The 12,906-nt window shown below is 40.8% G+C and overlaps 1 protein-coding gene across 2 annotated transcripts in view; it reads right to left on the bottom strand.

Moving 5' to 3' along the window:
- PLD1 (phospholipase D1) overlaps window positions 1-12,035 on the bottom strand; it is a 130,492-nt gene extending 118,457 nt beyond the window's left edge. For both annotated transcript variants that reach the window (XM_068992503.1, XM_068992582.1), the window contains exons 1-5: window positions 11,876-12,035; window positions 11,505-11,632; window positions 3,750-3,895; window positions 3,427-3,535; window positions 2,256-2,321 (exon numbers count right to left, since the gene is read on the bottom strand). In XM_068992503.1, the coding sequence (XP_068848604.1) occupies window positions 2,256-2,321; window positions 3,427-3,535; window positions 3,750-3,895; window positions 11,505-11,632; window positions 11,876-12,035 (609 nt within the window). The remainder of the gene's footprint in view (window positions 1-2,255; window positions 2,322-3,426; window positions 3,536-3,749; window positions 3,896-11,504; window positions 11,633-11,875) is intronic.
- Window positions 12,036-12,906: the final 871 nt, after the last annotated feature.

Genomic DNA, 12,906 nt, shown 5'->3' with positions numbered 1-12,906 from the left:
TAATGTACTAGTCAATATCCTTTGTCTTTCCAAAAGAACTTTTTAAATTTAAATGCTAGGAAAATAGGGGACCAAGGGTTCCCATGCTAAAGGACAAGTAACAAACTCAGGAGAAAAAAATTTCTCAAAATTTCTGGGGCTAGTCTTATGCTTGTAAAAACATAAATTAATTATATATGATTATATTAAAATGATTTTAATATTTCTATCTGCTTTTTGCAGACAGAAATTTGAATATGTCTCACAATTATTGAAAGAGACACACGGATGCCAATCTATTTTCACAAGTAACAGGCAGAGCCCTGCAAGCTAGTCTCCAAGTCAGATTATCATTAGTGTGAGAGGAAAATAATGTTCAGACAGATAAAACTGTATCCTACACTTGAAGCCTTTTGGAGTATACCACTCATGGGGAGAATAATCTAAGTAGCCATTAAAAATGAGGGAGTTCCAAAAAAAAAAAAATGAGGGAGTTCCTTGGCAGGCCAGTATTTAGGACTTGGTGCTTTCACTGCTGGGGCCCTGGATTCAGTTCCAGGGGGAATTCTAGGGGAACTAAGGTCCTGCAAGCCATGAGGCATGGCCAAAAAACAAAACTGAATAAATATATGTTACTTCTCATTTTTTTTTATCAGTTGTAACTAGTTTTCCCTTTCCAAAGGAAATGTTTAGAAGACACTGGAGTATCTAAATACAACATGGCTCAGCTTTTAAAAGATTTTTATGATTGGAAAGGAAGTTAATATGAACATTTGAATAAAAGTAAACATTTTAAAACCAACATTAGACTCCCATTTTTAGTAATAATAGAAGTAACATCCTTATTCATTATGTTCCTTCAAAGAAGCACATTCCTGAGTTCTAGAAGGGAAGAAATATTTCCCATTAGCCTTCTCTTGAGAGTCTCTGGTTGAACCCAAATTGCTGGCTTCCCTGGGAAAACTCTTCTTCAGGACTCTGAAACCACAGAAGCTCCTTTAAGACCATCAAATGTCACAGTGCAAGCTGCTGCAGAAGGTTTTCTAGTCCCAGGTCATTTGTGTGTAAAGGGGATCAGCTGGGTGCACGCCCTGCCCGGCTCCAAATAACAGAGGCAGGCATCTATAGGGCAGCAAGAAAACTCCGGAGAGTCAAGGCACTCTTGCTTCCTTTCCTAAATACAGAGGGCTTCGCTCTTTCTGTTCACCTGTTCATGCTATTCTCTAAACCAGAGGCAGGATCATAACCGCACCTACTCTGAAATTCTACATATACACCATATACACATGGTCACGCTCCACAGCAGTACAGTTTATACATACACAGGTGCAAACTCTAACAATCCGGTGTCCTCTCAATGATAACCCTCTCAAATGATAACCTCTCAATGATACCTTTGGATAACGAAAGCTAACCCTTTAAATATCTAATCCCACCTTCAAGGGCCTCTGAAGGCAGAGCTCTTGTTTTCTGATACCTTCTGTAAAGCCCACTTCAGTCCTGCTTGCCAGTTAAGTGCCTCCCAAACGTAACCTCTGCAGTTGCTTCTAAGCCCCACCACCTCTCCTCTCTTTTCTGAGAATTCTCAAGAGATTTTCCTCTCCTTAGCGTTTCCCATGCTTCTCACTTTCACATGAAAAGACAGGCCTGCCATGGGCATCACAGGCCAGTCAGATGGTAATTACAGCACAGTCTTTGGGTATTCAACTCTGTTCAGCTGTCTTCATCACTTACTACTCAATGATTTTTTTTCTTCAGTGTTAGAAATGCATTTTGGCATTTTCTCCTCTGAAAGCCTGAGGAGTGAAGGAGGTTGATTTCTAGATAATCTTTAGTAGTATTTCAAGTTCATTTAAATTTATTGTTATATTAATTATCATAGTTGATATTTTAAAAATAGCATCACCCTAAACTGGATCCTTGCTGTCAAATCAATTTTGTTTTCCTATTTTTTAATTTTACGTTTTTATTGAAGTATAGTTGATTTACAGTGTCATCCCAATCTCTCTGTACAGCAAAGTGATTTAGTGGTACACATATAGACATTCTTTTTTAAAATATTCTTTTCCATTATGGTTTATCATAGAAGACTGACTATAGGTCTCTGTGCTATACAATAAAATCAATTTTGTATTCATTTTATTTAGTTTAGTTTAACTCAAAGAATAATGCAGAAGTGGACAAGCACTTGTGTTAATAAAATGATCTAAAATGTAGCTGACACTTTACAATTTTATAAAATTACTTCAGAATTTAAATCACTGAAAAGTACTTACTGTTGCATGATAGTTTCTATACATGGGCATTTTTAGTAACTTTGTCAAGTAATCTTCCAGCTGTTTCTGTAATACATATATTTCAGATTAAAGATACCATCATACTTAAAGGAAAATGTAAGCAGTTAATGACAATGGCACGATCCTTCCATCTTCAGTAAGTCATTCAATTACTCATTAATGTTATCACTGGACAGGGAACATTGAACACGTCTCTTTCAAAACATAAAAGTTCCAGATTACAAAAAACACCTGACATTTAAAAAAAAATAATTTTTATTTATTTTTGGCTGCGCTGGGCCTTTGTTGCTGCCTGGGGTTTCCTCTAGCTGTGGCAAGCGCGGGCTGTTTTCTAGTTTGGTGCACAGGCTTCGCATCACAGTGGCTTGTCTTGTTGCAGAGCACAGACTCCAGGGCACATGGGCTTCGGCAGTTGTGGCTCCCAAGCTCCAGAGCACAGGCTCAGCAGTTGTGGCACATGGGCTTAGCTGCTTGAGGCATGTGAGATCTTCCCAGCTCAGGGAACGAACCCATGTTTCCTGCATTAGCAGGAATATTCTTTACGACTGAGCCACCAGGGAAGCCCCCAACACTGACATTTAATTGTTAATTCAATTTAAAAATGAATTAATCTTCTGCCCTAGGCAGCACCATATCACTGAAGCCGAGTGGGCAGAAGTGTCCCCTGTCCTGAGGTGTCTGTCCTGCTGTATGTGTCTGTACTCTGTCCTACTCTTCTCAGACCCTCCCTGCTCCATCTATGGTCTGGGAATGAGAGTTTACATATATTTAGGATAAGCCACCATAGATTCTGAAGCAAATATATGGAAATAGATTATTTTAAAAGAGTAGATCTCAAAGCCCTCAACTATGAGCTCAGTCTTGACTCACAATGAATCCCAAAAGTTTCCTGCAGGGAGTGCAGCTTCCTCATAAAATCACTCCTGATGGAGAACCCTCTTCCTCCTTGGGGAAATGCAACCTCCCCAGGGCCAGAGTGGCATGGGGAAGAAGCCTTCCCTAATTAGTTCCCGAGAGGTAAACCAGCCTAGGTGAGGGATCAGTGGGTAAGGGAAATTGCATCGAGGCCCACCTCAACCTTCAGTCAATGCCATCTTTCTACAGTGCACCAGAAGTTTGTTCAGAACAACAGAAGAGTGAAAGCACTTACCCTTCTACTAAAGAACTGCTCTTCTTGTCGGATCATGTTTTCAGATGTGCGGGGCAAAGCTGGCATCTCTCGAGGCTCTTCTTTGACATTCTGTCTTCTAAACGTGTGTCTAAAATGCACACACACACACAATGTAAATATTTATTATTAATTGAACCATGACTCTCATAGTACTTTTCATGAGATGGTTTATTTTTAGAAGAGTCTATTTAATAAAAAGAAATATCTAGCAACAATGGACTAGTTAACCAATAATATGAACCAAAATATTCTTTCTATCCAACCCATATACTGAGATAATTTTATGATCAATTCTGGGTTACCTTCTGGTGGGAATGGGGATTCGGATAAAGGCTTTGTACTTGAGTAGTTCTCTGTGAAATTCTTGAAAGTGCTTGAACTTCCTCTTCACTTGCCATTTAAATTCCCCATGTGTTAATTCAATAGTGTAAAGATTGATGCTTGGTACCTACAGTGGTAAATAAAAATGGTTGATATTTTAGATAACAACATCTCTCTGTGTACAATAGCTAATTAAAAAGTAACATGGAAGTACCTTTAAATCCAGCTTACTTATTTTGTGTAAGTAAGGAAGCAAAATGTTTTTTTAAAATGACTGATTACAGAAGTAATATTCTCTTAAATATTCATCTTATGATATATGCAAGACAAACTGACATATCAAATCAAATCTCCACAAATCTTATTGTTCTAAATACAAAGACATACAGACATACCTCTGAAACAAGAAGCCAGGTAAAAGAGACAGTGAGTGAAAGCCCTAATTAGCCATCAAGAGACTGTCCAAGCAGTGAACAGACAACGCAGGGGGTGAGAGGGAAGCTGAAGGAAATGAGTTCCATTGTGGAGCACAATCTTAGTGCAATTTTGCTCTTCACAAATGACACTAATGCCCTCTCCTGAAATGCCTTGAGAGGTCCATCCTGGTCTACAATAGCTCTCTGTCCCTTAGCTACACCAGTGACTAGGAAGGTACAGGATGATTAGAAGGAAAAGGACAACTGATCTTCCTACACACAAAATATTTCCCTAACTACTTAACTAGGATGAGTTTCCACTTAACATTTAAAAAACATTTCTTCTTAAAATGCAGATATATATATCTTGGTGACTAGTGATTCAGTCAGAAGCACTAACAGACCTGAGGGATAAAAGTTTTGATAAAGCAAAAAGTGTCAGAAGATGGAGAGAGATTTATAAAGCACAGGAGATCTTGAAAGTTCCCATGGTGTGTGGGGAGTAAGGGAGGGTAATGGACACTGGATCACCTAGAGGACACTGGCCCCTACTGGGAGATCCAGGCCCCATATGTGTTGACAGGTGTTGGGGCAAGAAACAGTAAATGTCTCCTCCTTTGCTAGTTTATCCAGGCTTTGGTATCAGTAACCCAATGGGTGACCACGCCTGGTGCCATTCATTACCGATGTTTGGTACATTCTGCAATGTCACTTCTAAAGCGTGACCACTCTGTATAACTGTAGTATAAAGAAATGAGCCTCAGGGGACTTCCCTGGTGGTCCAGTGGTTAAGACTCTGTGCTTCTAATGCATGGGGAGCAAATCTGATTCCTGGCTAGGGAACTAAGATCCCACTGCCCTACTGTGTGGCCAAAAAATAAATTAATTAAAAAAAAAAATGAGCCCAGAATCAACGTAACTTGTGCTCTTAGGTCTAGAATCCAAATATATCACTGGCAAACACTCAAATCTATTTCCTGCTTTGCCTCCAGTTGGGATCCATGACAATGACTACAGCCAGAAGTCAAAAGGACCCAGTTCTGGGGTCTAATATTATATGCTGCCTTTCACCTTGACCAACATTACAGGCATCACGCTGCATCGTGTCTCACAAAGAAGGATGCAGGAGAACTCAGAGTGACCAGAAACTCTGCATTTGAGTGAAAAATGCTCAGTTTAAGACAAGTCAAATAAATGAGAACAACTATACAATTTATGCAAGCCGCCACATATTCTAGGATTATATTTCCCAATCTAACAAAACTGAATACTTAAAAACATTACAAATGTCAAGTTCTATCCCTCACACATAAACCAAGAATTCTGGACAATTTGTAGCCATTCTAAGACAGTGTGGGGCAATGGCAACTGCCTGTCCCATCCTTTTTGAAGCATCTAAAGGTTTGAAATTGCCTGGTACAGCTTACTAGCTATGAAGCTTTAACCAAGCATCACTTCAGTCAGATAATATCTCAGCAGAATTATCGGAATGCTTTGGAATTGGAATAGTGTGAGAAGTTGTAATAAAGGGACTGCCCATGAAGGCGTGATAAGAGGAAGGAAATCACAAGGGCAGTAACCTGGGACTCAGGAAGGCACACCTCGTTCTCAAGGGACAAAGGGTAGGACCAGGTGCTGGAGCAGGAAGGAGAGGGCCACTTAAAGAGGCTACCTTGGGTGTGTGTGTGGGGGGGTGCCTAGGTCAAGGGATGCATCCAGCCCAGAGTGAGCCGGGTCTGGGCTCTCCATGGCTGGAGCTTGCTAGAGGACAAGGGCAGGGGAGTCTCGAGAGGCAGAGGCAAAGGGAGGGAGGGGGAACAGGAGGGACACGTGGGAGACCTCCTGCTGGGGAGGGTGGGTAGTAGCATCTGTCCTTAGGGGGCTGTCATGAGAGTGAACAGAGAAGCACCTACCATGAGCCGGCACACAGAACAGATTCAGTCATGGAAAGGTGTTATTTTTATTTACCTGAATGACATTCAAACTACATGGAGTCAGTTCATATTTCCTAGTGAACTAAACACTAAGTAGGACAAGGAGGATCCTTAGCTTTTCCTACACAGACTAAGATTTAAAACAAAATGTGAAATCAATTAACTCTTGAGAGTCTCTGGAACTTCAAGGAGATCGAACCAGTTAATCCCAAAGGAAGTCAATTCTGCATATTCATTGAAAGGACTGGTGAAGCGGAAACTCCAATACTTTGGCCACCTGATGTGAAAAACTGACTCACTGGAAAAGACCCTGATGAGGGAAAGACTGAAGGCAGGAGGAGAGGGGACGACAGCAGATAAGATGGGTAGATGGCATCACCGATGCAATGGTGATGAATTTGAGCAAGTTCCGGGAGTTGGTGAAGGACAGGGAAGCGTGGCATGCTGCAGTCCATGGGGTCACAAAGAGTTGGACACGACTGAGTGACTGAACTGAACTGAAGTGTGAAATTAATATAATATTGGAAATCAACTATACTTTAGAAACTAGGATCTAAAATAAAAATTTTAATATATATAAAAAAAGAATAGAACTAAACATTTTACTAATAGAAAAGTATGAGCAAAGAGAAGTCCTGGTTTGGTGGCTTGAATATTTATTTTCATGAATAACGTAGGAGATACATAGTAATAATAATAAACAGTATTATATAGTATATACTTGTATAATACAATATATTATATTCTGGTATTATACAATACCATGTATTATTCTTATTATTAAATATCCATTCCCTTCTCCAAGGGATCTTCCCAACCCAGGGATTGAACACAAGTCTCCTGCATATCAGGCTGATGCTTTACCATCTGAGTCACCAGGGAAGTCCATATTATACAATACCATTTATAATTATCACTAAATCCTCATAACAAACCTATAAGATATGTACTATTATACCCATTATTCAGATGAGGACACTCAAACACAGAGATGTTAAATAACTGGCTAGGGGTCACAATACAAAGGCAGGAATTAAACCACATGGTTTGGCTCTGTAATCTGTGCATTTAACCTCCACATGTTCAGTTCAGTTCAGTTCAGTCACTCAGTCATGTCCGACTCTTTGTGACCCCATGAATTGCAGCATGCCAGGCCTCCCTGTCCATCACCAACTCTCGGAGTTCACTCAGACTCACATCCATCGAGTCAGTGATGCCATCCAGCCATCTCATCCTCTGTCGTCCCCTACTCCTCCTGCCCCCAGTCCCTCCTAGCATCAGAGTGTTTTCCAGTGAGTCAACTCTTCCCATGAGGTGGCCAAAGTACTGGAGTTTCAGCTTTAGCATCATTCCTTCCAAAGAAATCCCAGGGCTGATCTCCTTCAGAATGGACTGGTTGGATCTCCTTGCAGTCCAAGGGACTCTCAAGGGTCTTCTCCAACACCACAGTTCAAAAGCATCAATTCTTCAGCACTCAGCCTTCTTCACAATCCAACTCTCACATCCATACATGACCACTGGAAAAACCATAGCCTTGACCAGACGGACCTTAGTTGGCAATGTCTCTGCTTTTGAATATGCTATCTAGGTTGGTCATAACTTTCCTTCCAAGGAGTAAGCGTCTCTTAATTTCATGGCTGCAGTCACAATCTGCAGTGATTCTGGAGCCCCCCAAAATAAAGTCTGACACTCTTTCCACTGTTTCCCCATCTATTTCCCATGAAGTGATGGGACCGGATGCCATGATCTTTGTTTTCTGAATGTTGAGCTTTAAGCCAACTTTTTCACTCTCCTCTTTCACTTTCATCAAGAGGCTTTTGAGCTCCTCTTCACTTTCTGACATAAGGGTGGTGTCATCTGCACATCTGAGGTTATTGATATTTCTCCCGGCAATCTTGATTCCAGCTTGTGTTTCTTCCAGTCCAGCGTTTCTCATGATGTACTCTGCATAGAAGTTAAATAAGCAGGGTGACAATATACAGCCTTGAGGTACTCCTTTTCCTATTTGGAACCAGTATGTTATTCCATGTCCAGTTCTAACTGTTGCTTCCTGACCTGCATACAGATTTCTCAAGAGGCAGGTCAGGTGGTCTGGTATTCCCATCTCTTTCAGAATTTTCCACAGTTTGTTGTGATCCACACAGTCAAAGGATTTGGCATAGTCAAGAAAGCAGAAATAGATGTTTTTCTGGAACTCTCTTGCTTTTTTGATGAACCAGTGGATGTTGGCAATTTGATCTCTGGTTCCTCTGCCTTTTCTAAAACCAGCTTGAACATCAGGAAATTCACGGTTCACATATTGTTGAAGCCTGGCTTGGAGAATTTTGAGCATTACTTTACTAGCGTGTGAGATGAGTGCAATTGTGCAGTAGTTTGAGCATTCTTTGGCATTGCCTTTCTTTGGGATTGGAATGAAAACTGACCTTTTCCAGTCCTGTGGCCACTGCTGAGTTTTCCAAACTTGCTGGCATACTGAGTGCAGCACTTTCACAGCATCATCTTTCAGGATTTGAAATATCTCAACTGGAATTCCATCACCTCCACTAGCTTTGTTCGTAGTGATGCTTTCTAAGGCCCACTTGACTTCACATTCCAGGATGTCTGGCTCTAGATGAGTGATCACATCATCATGATTATCCAGCTCGTGAAGATCTTTTTTGTACAGTTCTTCTGTGTATTCTTGCTACCTCTTCTTAATATCTTCTGCTTCTGTTAGGCCCATACCATTTCTGTCCTTTATCGAGCCCATCTTTGCATGAAATGTTCCCTTGGTATCTCTAATTTTCTTGAAAAGATCTCTAGTCTTTCCCATTCTGTTTTTTTCCTCTATTTCTTTGCATTGATCGCTGAAGAAGGCTTTCTTGTTTCTCCTTGCTATTCTTTGGAACTCTGCATTCAGATGCTTATATCTTTCCTCTTCTCCTTTGCTTTTCACTTCTCTTCTTTTCACAGCTATCTGTAAGGCCTCCCCAGACAGCCATTTTGCTTTTTTTGCATTTCTTTTCCATGGGGATGGTCTTGATCCCTGTCTCCTGTACAATGTCACAAACCTTGGTCCATAGTTCATCAGGCACTCTATCTATCAGATCTAGGCCCTTAAATCTATTTCTCACTTCCACTGTATAATCATAAAGGATTTGATTTAGGTCATACCTAAATGGTCTAGCGGTTTTCCCTACTTTCTTCAATTTAAGTCTGCATTTGGCAATAAGGAGTTCATGATCTAAGCCACAGTCAGCTCCTAGTCTTGTTTTTACTGACTGTATTGAGCTTCTCTATCTTTGGCTGCAAAGAATATAATCAATCTGATTTTGGTGTTGACCATCTGGTGATGTCCATGTGTAGAGTCTTGTTTGTGTTGTTGGAAGAGGGTATTTGCTATGACCAGTGCATTTTCTTGGCAAAACTCTATTAGTCTTTGCCTTGCTTCATTCCACATTCCAAGGCCAAATTTGCCTGTTACTCCAGGTGTTTCTTGACTTCCTACTTTTGCATTCCACCCCCCTATAATGAAGAGGACATCTTTTTTGGGTGTTAGTTCTACAAGGTCTTGTAGGTCTTCATAGAACTGTTCAACTTCAGCTTCTTCAGCATTACTGGTTAGGGCATAGACTTGGATTACGGTGATAATGAATGGTTTGCCTTGGAAATGAACAGAGATCATTCTGTCATTTTTGAGATTGCATCTAAGTACTGCATTTTGGACTCTTTTGCTGACCATGATGGGTACTCCATTTCTTCTGAGGGATTCCTGCCCACAGTAGTAGCTATAATGGGCCATCTGAGTTAAATTCACCCATTCCACATGTTATCACCTCTCAATCTAAATGCTGGTAGGTGATATAAGGCAAATCATCTTAGAGACATTTCTTGGTAGGTTGTTTTCAGTGGTGTATCGGAGATAAGGACCCAACTCATCAGGAAGATGCTGAAGGAAAGCTGGACACGGAGGTGGCTGTAAACTAGAGGTTAGGATATGCACAGGTAGGTCAGGACAGAAAGTGAAAGTGAAGTCACTCAGCTGTGTCTGACTCTTTGTGACCCCATGGACTGTTCCCTGCCAGGTGCTTCCATCCATGGGATTGTCCAGGCAAGAATACTGGAGTGAGTTGCCGTTTCCTTCTCCAGAGGATCTTCCCGACCCAGGGCTTGAACCCGGGTCTCCCGCATTGCAAGGAGACTCTTTACCATCTGCGCTACCGGGAAAAGCTCAGGTCAGAGCAACAGGCAAAACCACCAAAATGCAGGCAGCACAGGCGACCCTCCAGAGTCTGCCCCAGGCAGAAAGGTTTTTCCCCACTTCCCCAGAGGCAGAAGTCAACGACAGCCTTATTCTGCCAGTCAGAGCTTAACTGGAAGGGACAAAGGCCACCAGCCTGCAGCAACGTTCTCTACGCTCAGACCTAACAAGTGTGCAACTCAGTCAGGAATACAGCAAACACAACTACCCTAACAGCGGCTCCTAGTCCAGTCCTCTTCAAGAGGTTCAGGTTTCCTTGTTGAAAAGATCCTACTCCCAGTGCCTTTCCAGAGCTTAAAGAGAAAGCATATGAATGAAGCTTAAGGGGTGGTGTCATCCAGCCATCTCATCCTCGGTCGTCCCCTTCTTCTCCTGCCCCCAATCCCTCCCAGCATCAGAGTCTTTTCCAATGAGTCAACTCTTCCCATGAGGTGACCAAAGAACTGGAGTTTCAGCTTTAGCATCATTCCTTCCAAAGAAATCCCAGGGTTGATCTCCTTCAGAATGGACTGGTTGGATCTCCTTGCAGTCCAAGGGACTCTCAAGAGTCTTCTCCAACACCACAGTTCAAAGCATCAATTCTTCAGCGCTCAGCCTTCTTCACAATCCAACTCTCACATAAGGGGTGGTGTAAGGAACAAGCCAGAGTGGCAGAGAACGTGCAAAGAAATCTCTCAGCAGCACTTCCAGGCAAAGGCACTGACCATGCAGCCTCCCAAATGTTTTCCTTTTGAGAGTCAGGTGGCATTATTATTCTCTTACTGAACAAGTATTAAGAAAGCTAAACTTTTCCTTGGTTTATAACCAGTATTCTAGGTGGAATAGCAATACCCCCTGAGTCCACACTGAACAGAAAATTGGGGAGAGAGGAAGAGTAGGAGAGGCACTTTGCAATGTATCATATTTGTAAACTGTCTTAATTACCTTAAAAAAAATTTTTTTTCCAGAGTGGGGGAAGAGGCATGTAAGAAATAAAGGCTAAATGAGAAGGATGCAAAAATCTGAGGTGAGGAGGACTCAGAAGTGATAAACATAAACACAAACTGAAAGTTAAAGACAGTCATAGCCAGGAGGAAGGAAAATGAAAGTCAATGTGTTAAGTCATAAATATTGATGAATACAAGTTGAGTCCATATACGCTCTGACCCTTTTTGTAGATGTAAAGCGCTCCACTTCCAGAACTTGAACTTTTATTGGGCAGCCGGAGAGATACGTCTGTATATTAGGCTCCTTAAATCCTTGAGTCTTATAAACAGCAGAGAAAGGGATATACACTAAAAAATAAAAAAGTAAATAAAATTGTCATAAGAATACAATGATACTAGCATCACTTGCCTGTTACAGGCGTTTTTTTTAAGAATTATAATGTGCTACAACAAGAAAATAGCTAGTGAAACTCAGCCCAGTGTTGTGACATCGGCAAGGATGATCAATCACTTGCTGGTTATTTCAAATCTGTGTTCTGCCAAGCAACCATGATAAACTTTCTACTCCTCACTCAGATCATCACTCTTTACCTTCCTGTATCCTGGGATCGCTGGGAGACACATCGTAGTCCACCTCCTCTCCCTCAAAGTGGAGCTCTCGCGTATCCAGGTTTTCTATCAAATTACTCATGTCAGCAGCGATTTTCTGCAGTGCAGAGGTATTTACTCTTGGCTCATTTTTCAGTGACATGTTGGCTTGAGACAGGGTAAAAGCAAAGGGGCTGGGAAAGAAGAAAAGAGTTACCAGGCTTACTATTTCGGTCAAATTTTAAAAGAGAATGAAATAATGCTGTTTGCAGCGACATGGATAGACCTAGAGATTGTCATACTGAGTGAAGTAAGTCAGACAGAAAAAGGCAGATATCAGAAGAGATTCTTTATATGTGGAATGTAAAAAAAAATGGCACAAATGAACTTATTTACAAAACAGAAATACAGCCACAGACACAGAAAAACTTATTGTTACCAAGGGAGAAAGGGGACAGGGAGGGATAAATTGGGAGATTGGGATTGACATATACACACTATGATACACAAAATAGATAATTAATAACGACCTACTGTATACCACAGGGAACTCTACTCAATACTCTGTAATGACCTATATGGGACTGAATCTGAAAATGAGAGTGGATATATGTATATGTATAACCGATTCACTTTGCTATACAGCAAAAACTAACACATCATTGTAAATCAACTATACTCCAGTAGAAATTTATTTAAAACAAACAAAAAAACCCTAAGCCCTATTCTATTATTTGAATCCAGGCTTACATATAGCATATGGAAACAAGTTACCTCAAACAACCTTTAAATTTATTTTCCAGTTTAACATTTAAAGTATTCCTAGCTTGTTACCTCAAACAACCTTTAAATTTATTTTCCAGTTTAACATTTAAAGTATTCCTAGCTTGTAATTTAAATTGGAGTGAGATACTTAATTGTATACCAAGTAAGTAAACAAGCAAGAAAAAGAAACACCACATTGAATAAGTGCCAGTATTATCTTTCATCTAATTTTATTAAATGTGGTTAAGAAGAAGAGACTCAAGATAGAT

Source organism: Capricornis sumatraensis, chromosome 1 (assembly GCF_032405125.1).
Source record: "Capricornis sumatraensis isolate serow.1 chromosome 1, serow.2, whole genome shotgun sequence".
Taxonomy (NCBI): Eukaryota; Metazoa; Chordata; class Mammalia; order Artiodactyla; family Bovidae; genus Capricornis; species Capricornis sumatraensis.
This window is presented reverse-complemented; position numbering and strand designations above follow the sequence as displayed.